Below are 21,854 nucleotides of genomic sequence, written 5' to 3' on the forward strand. Positions count from 1 at the left end.
CTGTCCAGGTTCCTTCGCAGGTTGGCCTCGGACCTGAGGTTGGTGATTCTAGTGGCCCCAGACTGGCAGCGCCAGTCTTGGTACGCGGACATCGTACGACTGGTCGTCGAGCCTCCCTGGCAGCTCCCATTACGGGACGATCTGCTGTCTCAGGGGCCGATCTTCCATCCTGCTTTACAGTCACTGGCTTTAACGGCGTGGCTGTTGAAAGCCAGGTCTTAAGAGATCGGGGTCTCTCATCGGCGGTCATTCCTACCTTACTCAAGGCTAGGAAGGCCTCGTCCGGTAAGATTTATTATCGTACCTGGAAGGCTTATTTCGCCTGATGTGAATCGCAGGGTTTCCATCCTCGCTCCTTTTTGGTGGCGAGGGTGTTAGCCTTCCTGCAATCTGGTGTGGACCAGCGTCTTGCGCTGACCACTATTAGGGGTCAGTTATCTGCGCTGGCCATTCTCTTCCAGCGCCCCTTGGCGTCAAATTCCTTGATCCGCACCTTTATTCAAGGGGTGCGTCATCTGGCTCCCCATAGGAGGGCACCCTTGCCTCCTTGGGACTTGAATTTGGTTCTGTCCGTTTTGCAACGTCCTCCCTTTGAGAACATCTGGGAGATTCCTCTGCCTGCGCTGTCAAGGAAAGTCGCCTTTCTGGTGGCGATCACATCTGCTCGCAGAGTGTCGGAGTTGGCGGCCCTGTCTTGCCGCTCCCCCTACCTGGTTGTTCATAGGGATAAAGTGGTCTTGCAACCTTATCAATCCTTCCTTCCAAAGGTAGTGTTCCGATTTTCATCTCAACTAGGACATTGTCTTGCCTTCGCTGTGTGCGAAACCTAAGCATCCTAAGGAGTTTGCCTTACATTCCTTGGATGTAGTCTGGGAGATCAGGGTTTACCTGTCGTCTACTGAATCCTTCAGAAAGTTGGATTCTCTTTTTGTCCTTCCTGTGGGACCTCGGAAGGGTATGGCTGCGTCTGCGGCAACCATTTCTAAATGTATCAGACAGACGATTGTACAGGCTTATTCGCTTAGGGAACAGGTTCCGCCCTTCCCTGTCACGGCGAGCGGTGAGTGCGTCTTGGGCCTTCCGCCATCAGGCGTCGGTGTCCCAGGTGTGCAAAGCGGCAACCTGATCGTCCGTGCACACCTGTACAAAATTTTACAAACTTGATGTTTTGGCATCGGCAGATGCCTCCTTTGGCCGCAAAGTTCTGAGTGCGGCAGTGCCTTAGAGGAGACATGGCGTTTTTTTAGCCTGTCCCCTCCTGTTGGGGTTTTTCCCCTCCCTTGGTTAATTTGCTTTCCTGGGTTTGTTCGCTCCTGTTGAGCTTTCCTGTTATCCAGTGTTTTACCTTTCTGGTTCAGATAAGGTTCTTTTCTCTGAACTGGGTGCTGCGTTGCCTTTTAGACGGTTACGTTTCCCACCCCTTACATCTACACTGCTTTGGGACATCCCAGTAGTGAAGACTGTATGAGTGGGCGGCAACTGTCAAGAGGACGTAAGAGAAAATATAATTTTTTTAAGAACTTATTAAAATTATAAAATTATTTTCTCAGAGTCCTCTGACAGTCGTCGCCCCCCCACCCCTCTTTTGGGGTTCATGGACCTATATACTGCTTGCTACCAAACTGAATTGGAAATGCTGCTAGCAGGGGGAGTATTGGACCAGAGGCACTGCCTCCTGTAGGTGTGTCTATACAAGCTTTTGTGAATGTTTTCTAACAAAATCTTCTGCCTAGCTTACTCCTGTGGATAAGACCAATACCCAGTAGTGAAGACTGTATGAGTGGGCGGCGACTGTCAGAGAATTTTATGGTAAGTTCTTACAAAAATTAGATTTTTTTGAGACCTCTGCATCTGCAGAACAGACATGGACCTTTAGCAGGCGGATCTGCTTGACAGTCTGCTACATGTTTGTTTTTGTATTTTTGTTTTTTACTTGTTAGATTTTTTTTATATATTTTTTTTGGGGGGGGTGTCCTTGGTGAGATATCAGAGGTCTAAACAGACCCCCATATCTTTTTTTTTTCTGAACCACTTTACATTTAAAAAATGAGTCTGTATAGAGACTCCTTATCCATTCATAAACTGACAGTCTGACATAGTAAACTCTCAGGCATCTGATCAGGTGTCAGTGGACATAGGAGCCTCGGTCCACTGTTCTACAGGGAGGGGGCTGGTAAACACATTCATCAGCTTCACATGCCCCAGCTTCACCAGCAATCCCCCCACCCACTCTCAGGCTGACAACTCGCCAGACAGAGTACCGGTCAGCAGCTTCAGGAGGGGAAGGGGGGGGGGGGGAAGCCGCTGGAGCAGGGATGGATCAGGGGCGTGGGGGCCCGTATAGGGGGGTGATCAGACAGGTGGGAAGGACATGCTGAGATCCCCTCCAAGCCCCAGCGGCAACTAGAGCTGGCGGGAGTGGCAGAGAGGAGGAATGCCGGCTTCTAAAGGTAGGGATCAGGTTTGTAGGGGGGGGGGGTCGGATCGGTTGTGGGGGAAGGTAATTAGTGCTGAGTGGGATGAAGGGGAAAGGAGAGTGAGGGGGAGTAGTTTTAGGTGGCAGAAAACGGGCAGGAGGTGGAGAGGCTGGGGACAGGGAAGTGGCTGCATGGGGAGGGGGGGGGGCGGTCAGTCACATTTTAGGTTAATAACTGATCAGCAGATTGTAATCTGCTGATTAGAGATATAGAATTGTTCAGCAGTCTGTTAAACAATTCTGTTATAAGTTAATGGTCATTGAAGTTGCCATGAGCTTATAGGAGAGGGGGGAAATGAGGTCCGTACGGCGTATGGACCTGGCAGTAAAAGGGTTAAGATGGTATTGAACAGGAGATTTACAGAACGAATGTGCAGCCGACAAATTTGCACTAACTGGGTCATGCAATTATGTTGGCATGCACCAAAATTTCAAAGGTACGTTTTTGGAATCCATTAGGAAAGGAGGCTGTTTTGAGGAAATGGGAGGCCCCACCCAGTTTAAGCATTGTGTTTTTGAAATGAACTTTAAGATATTAAACATCACACAGAATATTATCACTTTGGAATGGCTTTTTTTTTTTATAACCGTTATATAGATATTCTTGCAAGATCTAGTATACCTAATTTATTTTCCCCTAAGACATTTTTTTTTTTTACATTTAAGAGCACATTGAAGCAATTTTTAGGAGATTTCCAGTGAACATTAACCCAGCTGTTTGCTGTGCTTGACAAATTGATTTGAACACCATGGTCTTTTATGGTTACCTAACAATTCCATTTACACCATGTGGCTTTTCACAGCGGCTCCCATTTTTTAATGCTTTCCTAATCAGACCCATGAGAAGCATGCATCTAGTTAACCACTTGACCTCCGGAAGGTTTTACTGCCTTCATGACTAGGTAATTTTTTGCTGTTCAGCAATAATCTGACAAATGTTCGGTCATGCAACACTGTAATTAAATGAAATTTATATGATTTCTTTCACACAAATAGAGCTTTCCTCTGGTGGTTTTTAATCAACACTGGGTTTTTCGTAAATTTTTTGCTATATAAACGTAAACCAAAATTCTTGAAAAAAAGATTTTCTACTTCCTTTTATAAAACTTATTCAATAAAATTTTATTTCTTCATAAATTTATGCCAAAATGTACTCTGCTACATGTCTTTGGTAAAAAAAAAAAAAAAAAGTGGAAATTGTTGTATATGGTTTGTGCGAAAGTTATAGCATCTACAAACTATGGTGGTTATATTTGAAAATTGATAAATTCTGATGTACTGATGGCCTCCGTTCTTGAGGGCCTAAAATACCAGGACAATACAAATACCCCCCGAATGACTACATTTTTTTAAGGTAGACAGTTTGAGGTATTTTGTAGGAGGCATGGCGAGTTTTTTTTTTTTTATGTAATTTTTTCGTGATGGTGTCATGTGCCCACAGCTATCACATGGTACAGGGTGTTGTGATTGGCCCAGGTACCATGTGATAGCTGAGGGCCAATCACAGCATCACAATACTAAGCCCAGGTGTTCCAAGTAAAAACAATTCATAACTGTTGTGTTTACAATGTGATTGCAACCGGGAGGCACAATCGTGCCAGTGTGCATGTGAGGGGCAATATACAGGTACATTCCTGGCCTGTAGCTTACACCAGCTCGCAGTAAAACTACTGTGGGTGGGCGGCAAGTTTTTTTTTTTTTTGGTTCACGTTTTGCTGGCTGGAAGCTGAAAAATTTGAAATTTGAGTGGCTCGTAATAAACAGAAGTTGTGCTTTTGACTGCTGTGATTGCTTGTAGTTGTAGTTTTATCTTCTTCTTTGGGATCTTTGCTGGCAGCTTTTAAAACACATTTTTCTATCACTTTTCAAGCAGCTTTTTGTTTAATTTCCTTCCTCCAGTCTGCTAATTAAGGGGAGTGGTAATTGTTCACAGGTGCTACAAGGTAGTATTTGGCCTCTTTCACATGGGCGTTCCGGATGTCCGGATATCACCCCATCCGTTTTCGGGTTATATAGGGACATAATGCATGTCAATGGGATTGCAGATGACCATCCGCTGACATCCGATTTGCGTCCTTTCAGTTCTGTTCCGTTTTTTGGAACGGAACCGAACCCTATTTTTCTTCTGTTTAAAAAACGGAAAGGACGCAAAATCGGATGTCGGTGTCATCCGCTGACATCCGCAATCCCATAGACCTATATTATCCGCAAACGGATGGGATGATATGCGGACATACGGACCGGATGACACAAGTGTCATCCGTGTCCGTAAAAAAAAAACGTGCCGGAGCGGATCGAAATACGGCCCGCTCCATGTGAAAGAGGCCTTTCTGTAGAACCCCCTTTAGCTTGCCCGCTGACATTTCTTGTAAGAAAATAAATATTGTAACTGGCATAGTGAGTGCTAGCAAGGTTTAAGGTGTGCTGCATGTATGCTGTAAAGGAGCAACAGCTTCAAGATTAATAACAATGCAACAGATGTGAGTGGGTTGCTCTTTAATTGCAACACGGCAAAACTGACTACCTTGAAATGTGTCTTCTGCTCACTGAGCAGGTGGTCAGTGGGATTTGTGAAAAAATATTATATAATGATATATAATGGCCGCGCTCAACCAATGAAAGAATGAATAAATAATATATATAATATATTGTAGTGACTGTCACCACTAATTTAGATAAAGCACATGTAGCAAACAAATTGATAGGGACTGGATAAATATAAAGATAAATATAAATACCAAGTGCAATAACTATTGACCAACAATCATAAATTAGGTTCAAGTATATGTGTAGATAAATAAATAATACTAGTAAAATTAATATTCAATGAGTAAGAATGAAAATTATTAAAGTGCAAGAGTGACTAATAAGGTAAAGTGCAGGAAAAAGTCCCAACAGTAGATAATGTTGGACCACAAATGCAGTCCAATTCCAATTAGCACTGTCCAAAAAATTGAAATATCTGAAGGGTCCTTAAACAATGCCTCTTCCGATAGTAACACCTCCACCAGCCAACTGGACCACCCGGTGAGTCAAACTGCTTACCAGAGATGGTAGACCCCCAAATTATAGGGGGTCAGTAGGAACCTTTTACACAGATGCAGGAAAGGGTATACACGATTTCCACTGTGTTATTCCAACCATAATTGAACCATCCACCTTGGAGTCTTTAATACCAGGATGCAGAGCTCTCATAGATCATACAAACAAAAAAGGGACTCCATAGTGAAGTATATCGGTGCAATACGGTTTATTAATAGAGTTAACACTTACAGTGTGGTTTCTTGATACAGACAGTAAAAGACAATACAGGCAGAAGTCCCGGGGAACGCCGCTTCCGCTTTCCGGTGATTGCGTTCCACCCGAAGCCCGGAAATGACGTGGCAACGTATTGCGTGATGCGATCAGATGTCCCGACGCGTTTCGTCATCGCGCAGCTGACGTTCTCAAGGGTCATGTGATCGCACTCGTGTCATGGGATATATATACAGGACAGTCTCATTGGACGGCCAATCCGTCTGGATTAATTATCAATGACCCGCCTACCGAACGATAGCGGCGCCATCTTTTTGGTTGTAAAGGGCCTATAGATAACTCTCAAATGTGAATAGCAGCATAGCTAATTTATTCAAGTTTCACAAATTCGACTGGCTGAATTTATTAGGTCCATGAGACAAGTACCTGATATATTATACACATACAATTTATTATAATGTGCTAAAATGTATTAATCATTCCCTGACTCATAAATATATTTATAAAAAATATATAAAATATAGGAATGAATTAATATATAAAATTTATATTATAAAATGGATGTAAAAATAGAGATTAAAAATTAGTAATTAATAATTAAAGGGGTGAGTTGACCCAAACCTTTCCCTAATAAATTTTATGGTATTAATAATAAATTATAAATTAATATATTAGCAATATGAGGTACCATAAAACCATTTAATACAAAACAGGATATCACACTATCAATAAATTCCTTAAAATAAAATTAATGAAATTAATAAACCTAGCAGCAAAGAAACAAAGCAGCAAATAAACAGGATGTACATTGAAACAATGAACACCTGTTTCCATAAATAGATTGAATTTCTAAAGGAAAACTGTATATAGTATGTTGTATTAGATAACTAAATCAATATAAATACAAACATGGGTGGTTAAATTTATGAAGTAATGAATGACCAAAAAGTATTATTTTGTTGTATACAATATTGATCAAAACTAACGTGTATGGGCAGTGGGAAAACAAATAATACTAATCAGCAACTAGTAATTGGATATGAAGCAGTTTAAATCAATATTTAGGCCCATAGGCTGTAATGTGTTTAATCGGTAAATCCACTCTGTCTCATTCATGGAGATTTTTTGTGTTAAATTCCCTTCCCTCCAATGGGACATGTTTTTATCGATACCGCACACGGTAAGACCACGTGGATTGCGATTGTGGAACAGACGGAAGTGGTTCGATAAGCTATGTTTGGGAAAACCTTTAACTATATTATTAAGATGTTCGTTAATTCTTGTTTTCAATTGACGGGTAGTCCTCCCAATTTACTGTAGCCCACATGGGCATGTCAGGAGGTAGGTTACGTGAGTAGAGTGGCTCGATATAAATTTCTTTATGTTGCAAACTTGGCCTGTGTTATTTGATTTAAATTGGGACTTTTTCTTATAATTACCAACAGTTCTACATACTTTACACCTTTTGCAAGGATAAAAACCTTTTTGGTCCAGAAAAGTCACCATCTTTTTTGGGGGATCGGGTATGTTTGGAGCTAGGTGGTGTCTCAAATTTATAGCTTTCCGATAAATAAAATCGGGGTTGTCAGGAAGGATGGTGTTAAGGGTCTTATCTTTCTTAAGAATAGGCCAATATTTACGAATAATGGCTTCTACTTGTTTATAGTTCCTATTGAAATTGGTGAGAAAGGCAAATTCACCTTTTCTATCGTCTATTTTGTTTTTCTAGCTCAACAAGTCTCTCCTAGGTATTCTCCTTACATTCTCTCATCTTTTGGACTTCACAATGGTTGTATCCTTTTTCAATAAACCTATTCAAGAGGATATTGGACTGGGTATCATAATCGTCATCCCTCTTGCAATTGCGACGAATGCGCATAAATTACCCTTTGGGGATGGCGCCCAGCCATTGTGGGTGATGATAGCTTTTAGTTGGTATAAAACTATTCTTGTCTGTCTTTGAAAAAGGTCTTGGTATTAATAATGGTGCCTCTTTTTTCCAGGGTTAGATCTAGAAAGTGAACCTCATGTCTGCTCCATGTGGTGGTGAAGACTAAGCCATATTGATTTTGATTTATTCTCTTAATGAAGTCGCTAAGAGAATCCTCTGACCCATTCCAGAGAACCAGGAGGTCATCTATATACTTTTTTGTATAATTTTAATGACGGCTCCGGCCTGGAGAAAATCGCCTCCTCTTCCCATTCTCCTAGTAGGATGTTAGCCACACTGGGTGCATATTTTGCACCCATAGCTACCCCTTTAAATTGGTTGTAACATGAGCCTTGATGCCAGAAATAGTTATTGTTCATCGCTAGTTCCAGCGAATCGCAAATACATTTCTTTTGAATGCTCTTCAAGTTGATTTTTTTATTTAGGGCAGCAGTGGTGGTGAGAAGTACATCCTGTTGCTTAAGACTTGTGTATAGGGACTCAACGTCTATGGTGACCATAAACGTATCGTCATGTACTGAAAGATCTTCTAAAATATTAATCAGATGTTTGGTATCTCGTAGATGGGAAGGATAGGTAGGTACAAGGGGCTGTAAAAAAAGATCAACATACTCTCCAATCCTGGGAAAAAATGATCCTATCCCGCTTATAATGGGCCTACCTGGGGGATCAATCTTCCTTTTGTGTATTTTCGTCAGTTGATAAATGGTAGGTTGCCGTGGAGCTTCAGGTACCAGATATCGTGCTTTTTTTTTTTTTGATAGTATACCATTTTCTTTGGCCTTCTTAACTCATTTTTCTAATTTGGTTTTTAACCTACTGGTGGGATTATGTTAAAGTTTTTTGTAGGTAACTGTGTCACCCACCAACCTATCCAGCTCCTTATAATAATCACTTTTCCTAAAGATGACAATTCCCCCGCCTTTATCGGCTGGACGTATAACTATATCCTTCCTACGTTCCAGCTCTTCAATGCCATTATCAAAATCTCTTCTGACAAAATGACTTTTGGGTTTGAGTTTGCGGATGTCATCCTCTACCATATTTTTAAAAACATCTAAATGGTGATTGGATGAAGTGGGAGGATTGAATGTGGAGTTATTCCGAAGTCCACTATTTTCATAGGTACTGACAGAATTAGTCCCAATAGGTGTTTTTTACGTAAAAAATTTCTTAATTTTAAATTTTCTCACATTTTTCGATATCGATTAAAGGTGTGGAATTTATCCACACCCTTGTCGGGTGCATATTTTATGCCAAGGTCTAAAACTTTAAGTTCATTTGCTGAAAAGGTGGCATCACTCAAATCAAATATGCCACTCCCTAATATTCCCGCTTTCTTTTTATTTTTGATCTTTCTCCCCCCCCCCCCCCTCTACAGCCTCTTCTTGGTTTTCGTGATTTCCTTGACGGGGTCCAGTTCTCTGGGAAGACTCCCATGTTGTTTGGTAGGGGTAGGCTTCCCACTGGGGTCTCTCGTGGTCTTGAGGATAGTGGGGGGGGGGGTCTCCACCAATTCTGGGAGCCCCTCCCACGATGTCCTTGTCAACCTCTTCTTCCCCCTCTGTGTCCCCTTAGTGCTCTGTGTGGGTGGCCAAAGCAGCCTCCTCTTGGACCCGGGGGCCCAACCCCGCCACCTCGTCTGAAAATCCCCCGGTTGTTGGTATCCATATGAGGGTTGTGCTTGGGGTGAGTAACTGTTGTAAGTAGGTACGTCATAATAAAATTCGGAATTAGATCTGATACGGTAAGGGGTTCCGCGTGTATTATTTGACCTGGGGACAAGAGTCGCTTGTGGCCCCTCAAGGTCAAAACCTGGGGAACCTCCAATGGGTGTGTAGTCAGGGTTAAAAATCTTTCCAGCCCTGTCGCCCTAATAGGGGAAGACTGGGTGGAGTTAATAACAGGGGTATCCTGCCACTTGTAAACTTTTTTGATTCATTGTAGTCTTTTAAATCTGATATTTTTGAATTTTTTTGTTCCTAGTATCCCTGTCAAATTTTTCTAAAAACTTTTGTGTTTGTGTGGTCTTTTCTAAAAATTCGGGTGTGTCTTTAAAAGGCTCCAGGTTGGTTTTCAGTTCACAAATTTTTGCTTCCAGTTTCGTCATCTTAGCCTTTCTCCTGCAAATGATCAGACTAAGCAACCTGGATTCGCAAGAATTAAAAAAGTTGCACCAATCCTGGTTGAGGTCTGAATTATCAAGACCATCGTTCGGGCCTAGGTCCCACCTCAGCCTTCTGGGGGTCATTTTCATTTTGTAGTATTGTTCTAAAGTTGCTACATCCCACGAGACCTAAGTCTTTTTATCTAATGTGCTTTTGAGGGTTTTTAAATTGTGTTCCATATCTTTGGAAGCTAGATTTTGTGCTGAAAAAAGATATTTAGAATCTCTGTTGTTCATAAAATTAAATATGTCCATTGCTGCAGGGACACTGAGAATTCAGGAATGAATGAGAAAGTAGTTGGCGTTAAGCACCAACAGTCCTGCGCAATGGGAACATTTGGAAGACTTGATATATATATATAAGTAAACCAATATATATAATCAATCCAAGTGATCCACAATATGTGAAATTCAAAAGGAATGGGGAGCCCCAGCGTAAACGTGAAAAACATGTGAAATTTAAAAAAATATTATATAATGATAAAAAAAATGGCCGCGCTCAACCAATGAATAAATAAGTAATATATATAATATATTGTCTGGACTGTCACCACAAATTTAGATAAAGCATATGTAGCAAACAAATTGATAGTGACTGGATAAATATAAATATAAATACCAAGTGCAATAACTATTGACCAACAATCATAAATTAGGTGCAAGTATATGTGTAGATAAATAAATAATACTAGTAATGTTGGACCACAAATGCAGCCAATTAGCACTGTCCAAAAAATTGGAATATCTGAAGGGTCCTTAAATAATGCCTCTTCTAATAGTAACACCTCCACCAGCCATCTGGACCACCCGGTGAGTCAAACTGCTTACCAGAGATGGTAGACCCTCAAATTATAGGGGGTCAGTAGGAGCCTTATTACACAGATGCAGGACAGGGTATACACTATTTCCACTGTGTTATTCCAACCATAAATGAACCGTCCACCTTGGAATCTTTAATACCAGGATGCAGAGCTCTCATAGATCATACAAACAAAAAAGCCTACACCTACCAAGCAACATGGGAGTCTTCCCAGAGAAATGGACCCCTCAAGGAAATCATGAAAACCAAGAAGAGGTTGTGGGGGGGGGGGGGGGGGAGAAAGATCAAAAATAAAAAGAAGGCGGGAATATCAGGGAGTGGCATATTTAATTTGAGCGATTCCACCTTTTCAGCAAATGAACGTAAAGTTTTAGACCTCGGCTTAAAATATGCACCCAACAAGGGTGTGGATAAAATCCACACCTTTATCGATATCGAGAAATATGTGCGAAAATTAAAAATTAAGAATTTTTTTACGGAAAAACCACCTATTGGGACTAATTCTGTCAGTACTTATGAAAATAGTGGACTTCGGAATAACTCCACATTCAATCCTCCCACTTCATCCAATCACCATTTAGAAGTTTTTAAAAATATGGTAGAGGATGACATCCGCAAACTCAAACCCAAAAGTCATTTTGTCAGAAGAGATTTTAAAAAAGGCATTGAAGAGCTGGAATGTAGGAAGGATATAGTTATACGTCCAGCCGATAAAGGCGGGGGAATTGTCATCTTGAGGAAAAGTGATTATTATAAGGAGCTGGATAGGTTGGTGGGTGACACAGTTACCTACAAAAAACTTAAACATAATCCCACCAGTAGGTCAAAAACCAAATTAGAAAAATGAGTTAAGAAGGCTAAAGAAAATGGTATACTATCAAAAAAAGAAGCACGATATCTGGTACCTGAAGCTCTACGGCTACCTACCATTTATCAACTGCCAAAAATACACAAAAGGAATATTGATCCCCCAGGTAGGCCCATTATAAGCGGGATAGGATCCATTTTTTTTCTAGGATTGGAGAGTATGTTCTTTTTTACAGCCTCTTGTACCTACCTATCCTTCCCATCTACGAGATGCCAAACATCTGATTGATTAATATTTTAGAAGATCTTTCAGTACAGGACGATACGTTTATGGTCACCATAGACGTTGAGTCCCTGTACACAAGTCTTAAGCAACAGGATGTACTTCTCACCACCACTGCTGCCCTAAATAAAAACAACTTGAAGAGCATTCAAAAGAAATTTATTTGTGATTCGCTGGAACTAGCGATGAACAATAACTATTTCTTGCATCAAGGCTCATGTTGCAACCAATTTAAAGGGGTAGCTATGGGTGAACCCAGTGTGGCTAACCTCCTACTAGGAGAATTGGAAGTGGAGGTGATTTTCTCCAGGCCGGAGTCGTAATTAACCACTTAAGCCCCGGAAGATTTTACCCCCTTCCTGACCACTCCCTATTTTAGCTATGCTGCTATTCACATTCGGCACTGTGTGACTTTAACGGACAATTGCGCGGTCGTGCGTCGCTGTACCTGACGCCCTTTTTTTTCCCACAAACAGAGCTTTCTTTTGGTGGTATTTGATCACCTCTGCGATTTTTTGAACATGCGCTATAAACAAAAAAGAGCGACAATTTTGCAAAAACAACAATATTTTTAACATTTTTTTTTTATATGAAATTCCCCCCAAAAAATGTAAAAATCTAAATGTTTTAACATTTTTGGCCAATTTGTTTTCTGCTACATATGTTTGGTAAAAAAAATTGCAATAAGCGTATTTTGATTGGTTTGTGAAAAAGTTATTGCTTTTTACTAAGGGAAAGATTTTTGTCTTTTTTTTTTTTTTTTGCGGGACTGCGACATTGCGGTGGACAGATCGGATCCTTGACTGACATTTTTGACACTTTTGGGGGTACCAGTGACATTACTACAGTAATCAGTGCTATACATATGCACTGTTACTGTAAAAATGACACTGGCAGGGAAGGGGTTAACTTTATTGGGGAAGGAGGGGTTTAGTGTGTCCCTAGGGACGTGCTTCTAACTGTGCAGGGATGTGGCTGTTTGTGTAACAGCAGAGATCTACGATCCTACATAGCAGGACCGTATGATTTCTGCTGTTACACAGGGGAGAATGACAAGCGGCTTTGTTTACATTAGCCGCCTGCCTTTCTCCCTCTGTAACTGACGATCGCGAGGACGTCCGCCGGTCACTCGCGCTGAGGTGTCAGTGAACGAGCAGGGGCGGGAGCGCGCGCCGCCGGGGGCCCCCGGCGGCGCGCGCTCGCCCCCTATTGGCTCACAGGCTAGTGACGTACCGGTATGTCACTTTGCCTGCACGGGGCTGACCGCAGCAGTATATGTACTTGGGGGGGGGGGGGTCGGCAAGTGGTTAAAATTATACAAAAGGTATATAGATGACCTCCTGGTTATCTGGAATGGGTCAGAGGATTCTCTTAGAGACTTCATTAAGAGAATAAATCAAAATCAATATGGCTTAGTCTTCACCGCCACATGGAGTAGATATGAGGTTCACTTTCTAGATCTAACCCTAGAAAAAAGAGGCGCCATTATTAATACCAAAACCTTTTTCAAAGAGACAGACAAGAATAGTTTTATACCAAGTAAACGCTGTCATCACCAACAATGGCTGGACGCCATCCCCAAAGGGCAATTTATGCGCATTCGTCGCAATTGCAAGAGGGATGACGATTATGATACCCAGTCCAATATCCTCTTAAATAGGTTTATTGGAAAAAGGTTACAACCATTGTGAAGTCCAAAAGATAAGAGAGAATGTAAGGAGAATACCTAGGAGAGACTTGTTGAGCGAGAAAAACAAAAGAGATGATAGAAAAGGTGAATTTTCCTTTCTCACCAATTTCAATAGGAACTATAAACAAGTAGAAGCCATTATTCATAAATACTGGCCTATTCTTAAGAAAGATATAAGACCCTTAACCTCATCCTTCCTGACAAAACCCCGTTTTATTTATCGGAAAGCTATAAATTTGAGACACCACCTAGCTCCAAACATACCCGATCCCCCAAAAAAGATGGGGACTTTTCTGGACCAAAAAGGTTTTTACCCTTCCAAAAGGTATAAAGTGTAGAACTGATGGTAATTATAAGAAAACGTCCCAATTTAAATCACATAGACAAAGGGTTATCCTCAGCCAGAGCCCCCTAGAGGAGGTGCCACATCCCTGGTAAGCAAATACAGCAAAAGAAGGGGGTTCCCCTAAGGGATTGGGACTTTTAAGGCACTCAGATTGGTATGAAACAAAGTAGTAGAGTATGTTTTGAAAAAAATATATCAAAATTTTTTTTATTAAACAACCATGAAAATCTAAAAACAACAAAAATAAGTACATAGAAAATACACATACAGAAAATGCAATACAGTACAGCTACAGAGACGTGCAATTGGATTCACAACCATATACCCAACACGTTTCGAAGCAAATCGCTTCTTCTTCAGGGTTAATGTAAAGTATTGCACATAAATTTCTATAATGGAAACATAGAAGTATGTTAGAAACAATACATTATAGGATGTACCTCAACCAATTTTTTGAGACTTCGCATAATAATTTTTTACATAGTATTAGAAGGAAGGTACTGAGTGAATACATACTTGTAGGGTCTCTGTCTGTATTAGAAGAAATTCTGCATGCATGGATTTAAAATCAGTTCGGCAGGCTCAGCATTCTCTCTGTGTCCACTAGGGGGTATAATTCATAAACAGATGCATACAAGGTCAAGAGACCTGTATCTGGAGGGGTGAACCCCTTTCAAATTTTATGTGGAGCTCACATAGAACCATCCAAAGGAAACTGTGTGCGGCTGGAGTCCAAAACAAAAAGCAGGCTCGGGTGTAAGGAAGATGTAAAGGCTGTTTCCTAGAAATTAAATGATGGTATTCCTATAAGAAGGCAAAATTTTTTGGCCAGGACACAAAAATCATGTATAGGTGAGGTGATGTGACAAACCAAGTGACAAAGTGCTAAGTTATAGCAGTGTAAATAATAAAAATTTTGAATGAGCCAAAAAAGAAACCAAAGTGCCAGTGATAGAATAAAAAAAAAAAAAAAAAAAAAAGAGCTGTGATGTGAAACAGTATGTGCTGAAGTAAAATAGAGACAAAAAGTAAGTGCCAGTGTAGCAAAAGAGGGTTTTTTTTTTTAAAAAAACCCAAAGTAAGTATGGTGATAAAGGTGAACTAATAAAAACATCAGGCAAAGAAAAAAATAAAAAAATATAATAGCATTGTGCATGAAAGAAAGAAGTTACACAATGTAAAACATGCATAGGTGGCAGTGTTGCAAGTTGGGTTAGGAGAGCAAGAAATGATTATAATGGTGTAGGTAAACTGATCCCAATTAAGGGATCAGTCAAAGGAACAACAGCAACATGCATAAAGAAAAAGTAAGAGGTTAATCCCAGCATCCTACTTACAATTTGTTCAGGATATCCAAAGTGAAGCCAGACCGAAGTGTAACCGTGACAGAGGCACGGTGGAATGGAGTAAATGGGGAGAGTGTGTGCTTCTATATAGCTGATTGAAATTGGATGAATTGTGAACAGCTGATAGCTGTGAGGAGGAGCTGGAAGGTACGTGTACCTGAGCCTAATAGGGCTCCCTGGGAGGTTGGGGCTCGGCGCCGCCTCCCCCTCCACATGACGTAGAGGGGCGGGGTCCGTTGTCCCTTCACTCGAGGCGGAGGGGCGGGACCGCCGTGAAGCCGCGGCCAGCCCACATCCTCCCACCGGCACGGGGAACTTCCCTCCTCTGTACAGAGGACATGGAGGGAAGGAGGCGTGTGCCAGTACGAGGGCTACGGGTGCCCCAGATGGACAGAAATCTCGCATTCAATGAACGCCTCTCGGCCATACTCAATAACAAAGTGAAGCTTTTTGAAACGGTTTGGAGCCTGTGGATTGGGTATCTGGAAGGGGACCCCCGAGCTGGACCATTGTAGGCCACGTAGGTGGGCCTACTTTGAGCATGCTGGTACCGTTCGGTAACTTGCATTATATACCCTAATTAAATTTGACCTGAAGTAATTTTACCCACTCTACAATCTGATATTTTCTCACACTATTTCTTATTTTATCATTTCTTCTTCTTTCCCCTCTTTCTTACTTTCTTTAGGTTGGTCTTTCCCAACACAATTTCTTTGATATTCTCGTTATGGTTTAAGCGGGTCTTCAAGACTAAAAATTAAAAAATGTCTTAGTGTTGATGGGTTGGGGATAATAGGGGAATTGCCCGTACAGTCTACTAATGCTTACCTCAGTCGAGGTCCACCCGACCCATGTATCTTCCTTCAGAGCTACTGACAGTGTTTAGTTATGTGATTTAGTTATGTTCATTTACCACATTGTCTGTACAATATTGATCATTTGTTTTTCTATGTTGAATATTCAATAAAAACATTGGAAGAGAAAAAGAATAGAACAGAACATGTAAAAAAGAAATCAAGGCTTCAAACATTCAAAATGAAGGACAGATTGCCAAAGAGTAGGACAAACCCTAAATAAATTCTTCCAGTATATTAAAAGTATAAAGGTCAGGTCTGAGCATGTAGGCGCTGTACAAAATAATTTGGAGATGGCAAGTGAGGACAAAGAGAAGGCACATTTACTAAATATATCATCTTCAGCTCAGTGTATACAAAGGAGAATGGTGGAGCTCAAGTCCATAATGGGGATGATATGGACATAGCCCCAAATGAACCTCTTTGGCTCAAAATGGATATGGTCTGGAAATATTTATACAGAATAAAGGTTAATAATGCACCTGAATCAGATGGCATGCACCCACATGTGGTAAAAGAATTGAGCTCTGTTTTCAAAACTATTGTTTCTACTTTTTAGGGACTCTAATGACTGGCATAGTAGCACTGGATTGGCGTAAGGCCAATATGGTGCTTATATTTAAAAAGGGGTCAAAGTCTTTACCGAGTAACTATAGATAGACCTGTTAGTTTAACTTCTATAGTTGGGAAGATACTGGAGAGTTTAATAAAATACCACATAGATGAGTTTTTGCTAAAAAAATATATATATATTTTAAGCAGTAAACAGCATGGATTCTGAAGTTGTCAAACCAATCTGATTTCTTTTTTTGATGAGAAAAACCTTAGACAAGTGAGTGGCTGTGGATGTAGTATACTTGATTTTACAAACTCGCATGACATAGTTCCCCACACATGGCCAATGTGTAAGGTCTACAGGCTTGGAAAAATAAGTAAGAATATGTAAATGGATCGAAACTTGCTAAAAGACCTTAATGATTCATACTCTGAATGATCTCTGAATGGTCTAAGGTTATTTATTAATGGTGTGCCTCCAAGGTTCATTATTGGGACCCATACTTTTTAATATATTTATAAATGCCAGAGTCTGGGATCAAAGGTACCATTTCAGTCTTTGCAGATGATACCAAGCTTTGCAGTGGAATAACTTCCTTAAAGGATGTCTCCAACTTACAAGCCGACCTCAATGCACGGTTTAATTGGGGGACTATGTGACAAAACAGGAATTCTTTATTGACATCAGTATAATACAGTATACATAAATATAACGCACACCATTTGACACTGTTAGGTGCCGTACCAATCCAAAGGGTAATTACATCAGAGAGTAAGAAGGTCCAACAAGACAAAGATACATCAGCATATCAAGGTGGTATAGATCAGAATAAAGCATATCAAGGTGGTATAGATCAGAATAAAGCATACCAGGGTTGTAACAAGCACAGAAAAGCCCCAGAGCATCCCTAGAGGGCAGCTGGCGGGGGAGGGGAGGGGGGATACAGGCCCAACAGTCTGCCTGGCAAATAAGGTTTATTGTTGATAAATGTAAGGTTATGCACTTATCATACATACTAGAAGGGAGTACACCTGGGGGAATCAGTGGTGAAAGAGGATCTGGGTGTTCTGGTAGATCATAAGGCTAACTCCTTCCCACCAACTTAACACGTATATGTGGCCCCACTGCACTGGGCTTTTTTCCTTGGACCCGCGTCATATATGTGGCCCCACTGCACTGGGCTTTTTTCCTTTGGACCCGTGTATATGCGTATCTCCCTTTGTGGTGGGAATATGCCACACAGTGCGCTTCCAGCACAGAGACCAGGGTCTCACTGAAAGCCCTGGGTCCTGTACGAACGATAGGGGCCCAGAACTCCCGATTTCAGGTCACCTGATCGCTGTGGTAGCCTCTGATTTGGCTACCACAGTGAGCAGTCACTGTGAAGCCCATCCTTGTGTTTCTCTCACTGTCAATGGAGAGGAAAGATGCTATGTATCTTTCTCTTTCCTTGCAGAGAGGGAAAAAAACTGCGTGAAAAAAGAAAAGGAAATTTAGATAAAAATACCTAGATCACAGATTGATCTAGGTTGATCTAGGTCAGGGCTTGACTGATTTGATTTGAATCTAGAAAGAAGCCAGCTAAAAAAGTTAGGAGCCAGTTTTTTTTAACTAACCAGTCTTATGGTGGAACATGTAACATGTTCCTGAAGGTGAACTTCTTTAACCTTTTCACGGCCATTTTTGCGTTTTTTGCATTTTTTGCACAGGTTTAAAAAATCACTTTAGGCCTGAAGATTACATAAAACCCTCAAACATATATTTTCTGAAAGCAGACACCCTAGAGAATACAATAGTGGTAGTTCTAATTTTTTACGTCACACAATATTACCGCAAAGGGAAACACAAAAAATTCTGTAAAAAACACATTAAAAGTTACTTTTGTGGGCACAAAGACACAATCAATTACCCCATTTTTTGGTAAAATGTAAAAGCAAAGGTTGCACTAAGTAAATAGATGCCCAATATGTCTAACTTTAAACATGCCAGTACCCTATGTTTTCCATGGGCGATCCTTTAAAACAGGGCTCGACAAACCCCGGGCGCCAGGTCGCACTGGCGACCTGGTGCCTGGGGTGCACTGCAGGAGGTGTCCTGTCCCTTTTGCTCCCCCTCCCCACCCACTCACCGAGTGCATGGACTACCACACCATCCGATAATTGAGGCCGCGGCTTTTCGGCCTTCTTCAGTGAGAGAACAGGGAACTGGCGCCCTCTTGTGGTGGCCGGTAGTTTGACAAGCAGTCACTAATGAGCTGTTTCCCCTGCCTGTCCTCAATGCCTGTCCATCTCCTTCCCAAGAGGAGATGAGAGGGAAGTTTTTGCAGGCTTCATCTCCCTGTCCACTTACCTTTGCTTAAAGGTAAGTGGACAGGGAGTGTGGTTATTATTATTATTATTTATTTATTTCTTTTTTAAATTATTATTAAAAAAAAATAATAATTTATTGTTTTTCTTTTTTTTTTTTTTTCAATTATTAAAATTTAAAAATATATAATTTTTTTTTTTTTTTTTCCTCATCGCCATGCCACAGCCACACAGCCGAAGGCCCCTTTCACACGGGCTGTCTGATCAGGTCCGCCTGTCAGTTTTTCAGGCAGACCTGATGGGACCCTTCAGTCTCCTCTATGGAGCAGTAATCTGCCACCATCTGATCCTGTCCGCCAAAAACAGACGGATGGTGGTTCTATTTTCTATCCATCCCGTGGATCAGATCAGATCGGACTCATGAGGTTTGTCCAGCCCTGATCTAGGTTAGTGGCAGGGCTAGTGTTTGGGTCAAGTAAGGGTCAGTACAAAAATAAAAAATTCACACTGCTGCTGTACTATGGGTACAAACAACAAATAACATACACATGTAAGCAGGAAAATGTATTTTGGGTTTTTCTTTGGTGGTAGATTATGGTAGTAACAAGAAATATACAACTAAATTAAAAATAAAAAAAGTGTTTTTTTTTTTTTAAACTATTTTGGGCTAGTTTTCCTTTGATAATAAAAAAAATAATCTGGAGACACCATTTAATACCAAATGAAAGCCCAATTTGTCCTGAAATAAAAAACAAGGCATAATCCACCTGGATGCACAAAGTAGTTGTGATGCTGTGTACGGTTTTACTAATTTAAAAGTTGAAAAATTGTGCTTGGGCATTATTATTTGTTTTGCCTTTAGGCATGAAGAGGTTAATAATAGCATGCAATGCCAAGCCGCGGTTTCCAAAGCAAGTAAATTTTTTTTCCTGTATTAAGAGTTATGGACTGCCGAGAGTGAGAGATATTTTTACCCCTGTACAAATCATTAGTAACACCTTATCAAGAAAATGCAGTTCAGTTTTGGGCACCAGTTCACAAGGATATTAAACTGAAGAAAGGCAACCAAACTGATAAGAGGCATGGGGGGGCTCAGCTGTGAGGAAAGATTAGCTGAACTGTATTTATTCTCTATTGGGAAGAAGAGATTAAGGTGGAGATATGATCAAAATGTTTAAATACAGAAGTGGTCCGTATAGTGTAGAGTTGCTCACTTTAAGGTCATCGTAGGGGACAAGCGGACACTCTTTAGGTCTGTAGGAAAGAGATTCTTCACAGTAAGGCTTCTTCACAGTAAGAGCTGTGACAATAAGGAATATACCCTCCCAAGAGCTGGCCATTGCCAGCTCAGTAGTTTGTTTTAAAAAGGCCTGAACTCTTTCCTAAATGCACAAAATAAAACTGGATACATAATCTATGGGTAAAGTTTATCCAAAGAATATTCCAGTGCTTTTTGAGGGATCAGGAAGAAATGTATTTTCCCCTGTTAGAGCAAATTAGATCATGCTCTGTTGTTTTTGCCTTCCTCTGGATCAACTGTGGGTGTAGAACTGTGTATATAGAGTGTGTGTTTCTTTCTCTGTCGGTTGAACCGAATGGACTTTTTTCTTTTTTTCAAAGAGATTAACTATATATTGTTTTTATGTTTTTTGCTTCCATGACATTGTATTAAATCCGTAAGATTTTCAGAATTAGTTTACAAATACATCCTACATCTACCTTAGTACAAATTTAATTCAATACATGAAAAAATTGTACATTCTGGAAAAATAATAGAATAGGGATGTAATGTAGGTTTGTATGCACATTTTGTAATTTTTTTAAATATTTTTTTTGCTGTCTTTTTTGCGAAGGGGTGAAACAGATGACTGTTCCAGAGCTAAACGATCTTCTGGAGGAAATTGAGATTGCCATTAAGAATTATTCAGAGGAACTGGTACAGCATTTGGCCTTAAGAGATGAGCTTGAGTTTGAGAAAGAAGTAAAGAACAGCTTCATTTCTGTCCTAATTGAAGTTCAAAATAAACAAAAAGAGCACAAGGAAAATGTGAAAAAGAAGAAAAAGCTAAAAAGTAACAGTACACAGAACGGCAAGCAGGAAAGAAGTCATTTACCAGGAACGGTACATATATTTATCTAATCCTTTGTCTTTGTGAAACGTTTTTATAGTGTGCAGGTCCATATGCCTTTGTGAGTTTACAGTAACTTACAGGGAACCAGTGAGAACAGAAATATGGGAGTTGCGACTGCTGCCTTGGTTAAAATAGTGGCGTATGTCCCAGACACTAATCCCGATCTTCGCTTCACTATCAGGTTAACTAACCTGGAACAAGTATACCGAATGGGACTGGGCTGTCTGCTTGTTCAATACATACTTGTCATTGATTCACTAGATAATAAAACTAGCATCAGGATGGCAGCCTTGAAGCTCTTTGTTTTAATGGACAGATCACTTAGAACTGATATTTCAGTTATGAAAGGACACTATTGAGTTGAATTGTGCACTGCATTCTTTCCAATTCCAAACAGCCCCTTTACAATGGACTTTAATGGCATCCCTCTCCTTTTTCATGATACATTTAAAGTAGCCTTCAACAGAGGGAGACAGAAGTTTTCACTATTTATTGTAGAAAAGTAGACCTGTGAAATCTTGCCAAAGGAGTCCCTGAGAGATTAAACAAGCCAGTGGCCAAAAGAACAGTTTTTGGTAGATTGACTCCTTAATGAATTCTGATGTTTTTTCATTTAAAGGATAAGTTCTCTTTTCTAACATGTTACATGTTTCACCTGTTTTTAGGGTACAATATGTTAACATGTTCCAGCATCTGCAGCTCTCCCACCTGATAAAAAAAAAATTGCATTTATTTATTTTTAAGGTGAACATATCCTTTAAACTAAGATAATGAGATGCATAATGATTGCTACTTGTCCATTTAATAAGTATATTTCCATGTTTGTAGCTTCTTTTCTTAGCAACAGGAACCATTTAATCACAGC

The 21,854-nt window shown here is 40.5% G+C and overlaps 1 protein-coding gene across 2 annotated transcripts in view; it reads left to right on the top strand.

The window, feature by feature from the left end:
- Positions 1-21,854, top strand: part of FEZ2 (fasciculation and elongation protein zeta 2) — a gene marked incomplete at its 5' end in the record, with an annotated part of 232,690 nt that overhangs the window by 129,804 nt on the left and 81,032 nt on the right. For both annotated transcript variants that reach the window (XM_082251940.1, XM_082251941.1), the window contains one exon: positions 20,711-20,979. In XM_082251940.1, the coding sequence (XP_082108066.1) occupies positions 20,711-20,979 (269 nt within the window). The remainder of the gene's footprint in view (positions 1-20,710; positions 20,980-21,854) is intronic.

The sequence above is a fragment of the Pelophylax lessonae genome (genome assembly GCF_965119305.1).
Source record: "Pelophylax lessonae genome assembly, chromosome: 3".
In the NCBI taxonomy this organism is placed as follows: Eukaryota; Metazoa; Chordata; class Amphibia; order Anura; family Ranidae; genus Pelophylax; species Pelophylax lessonae.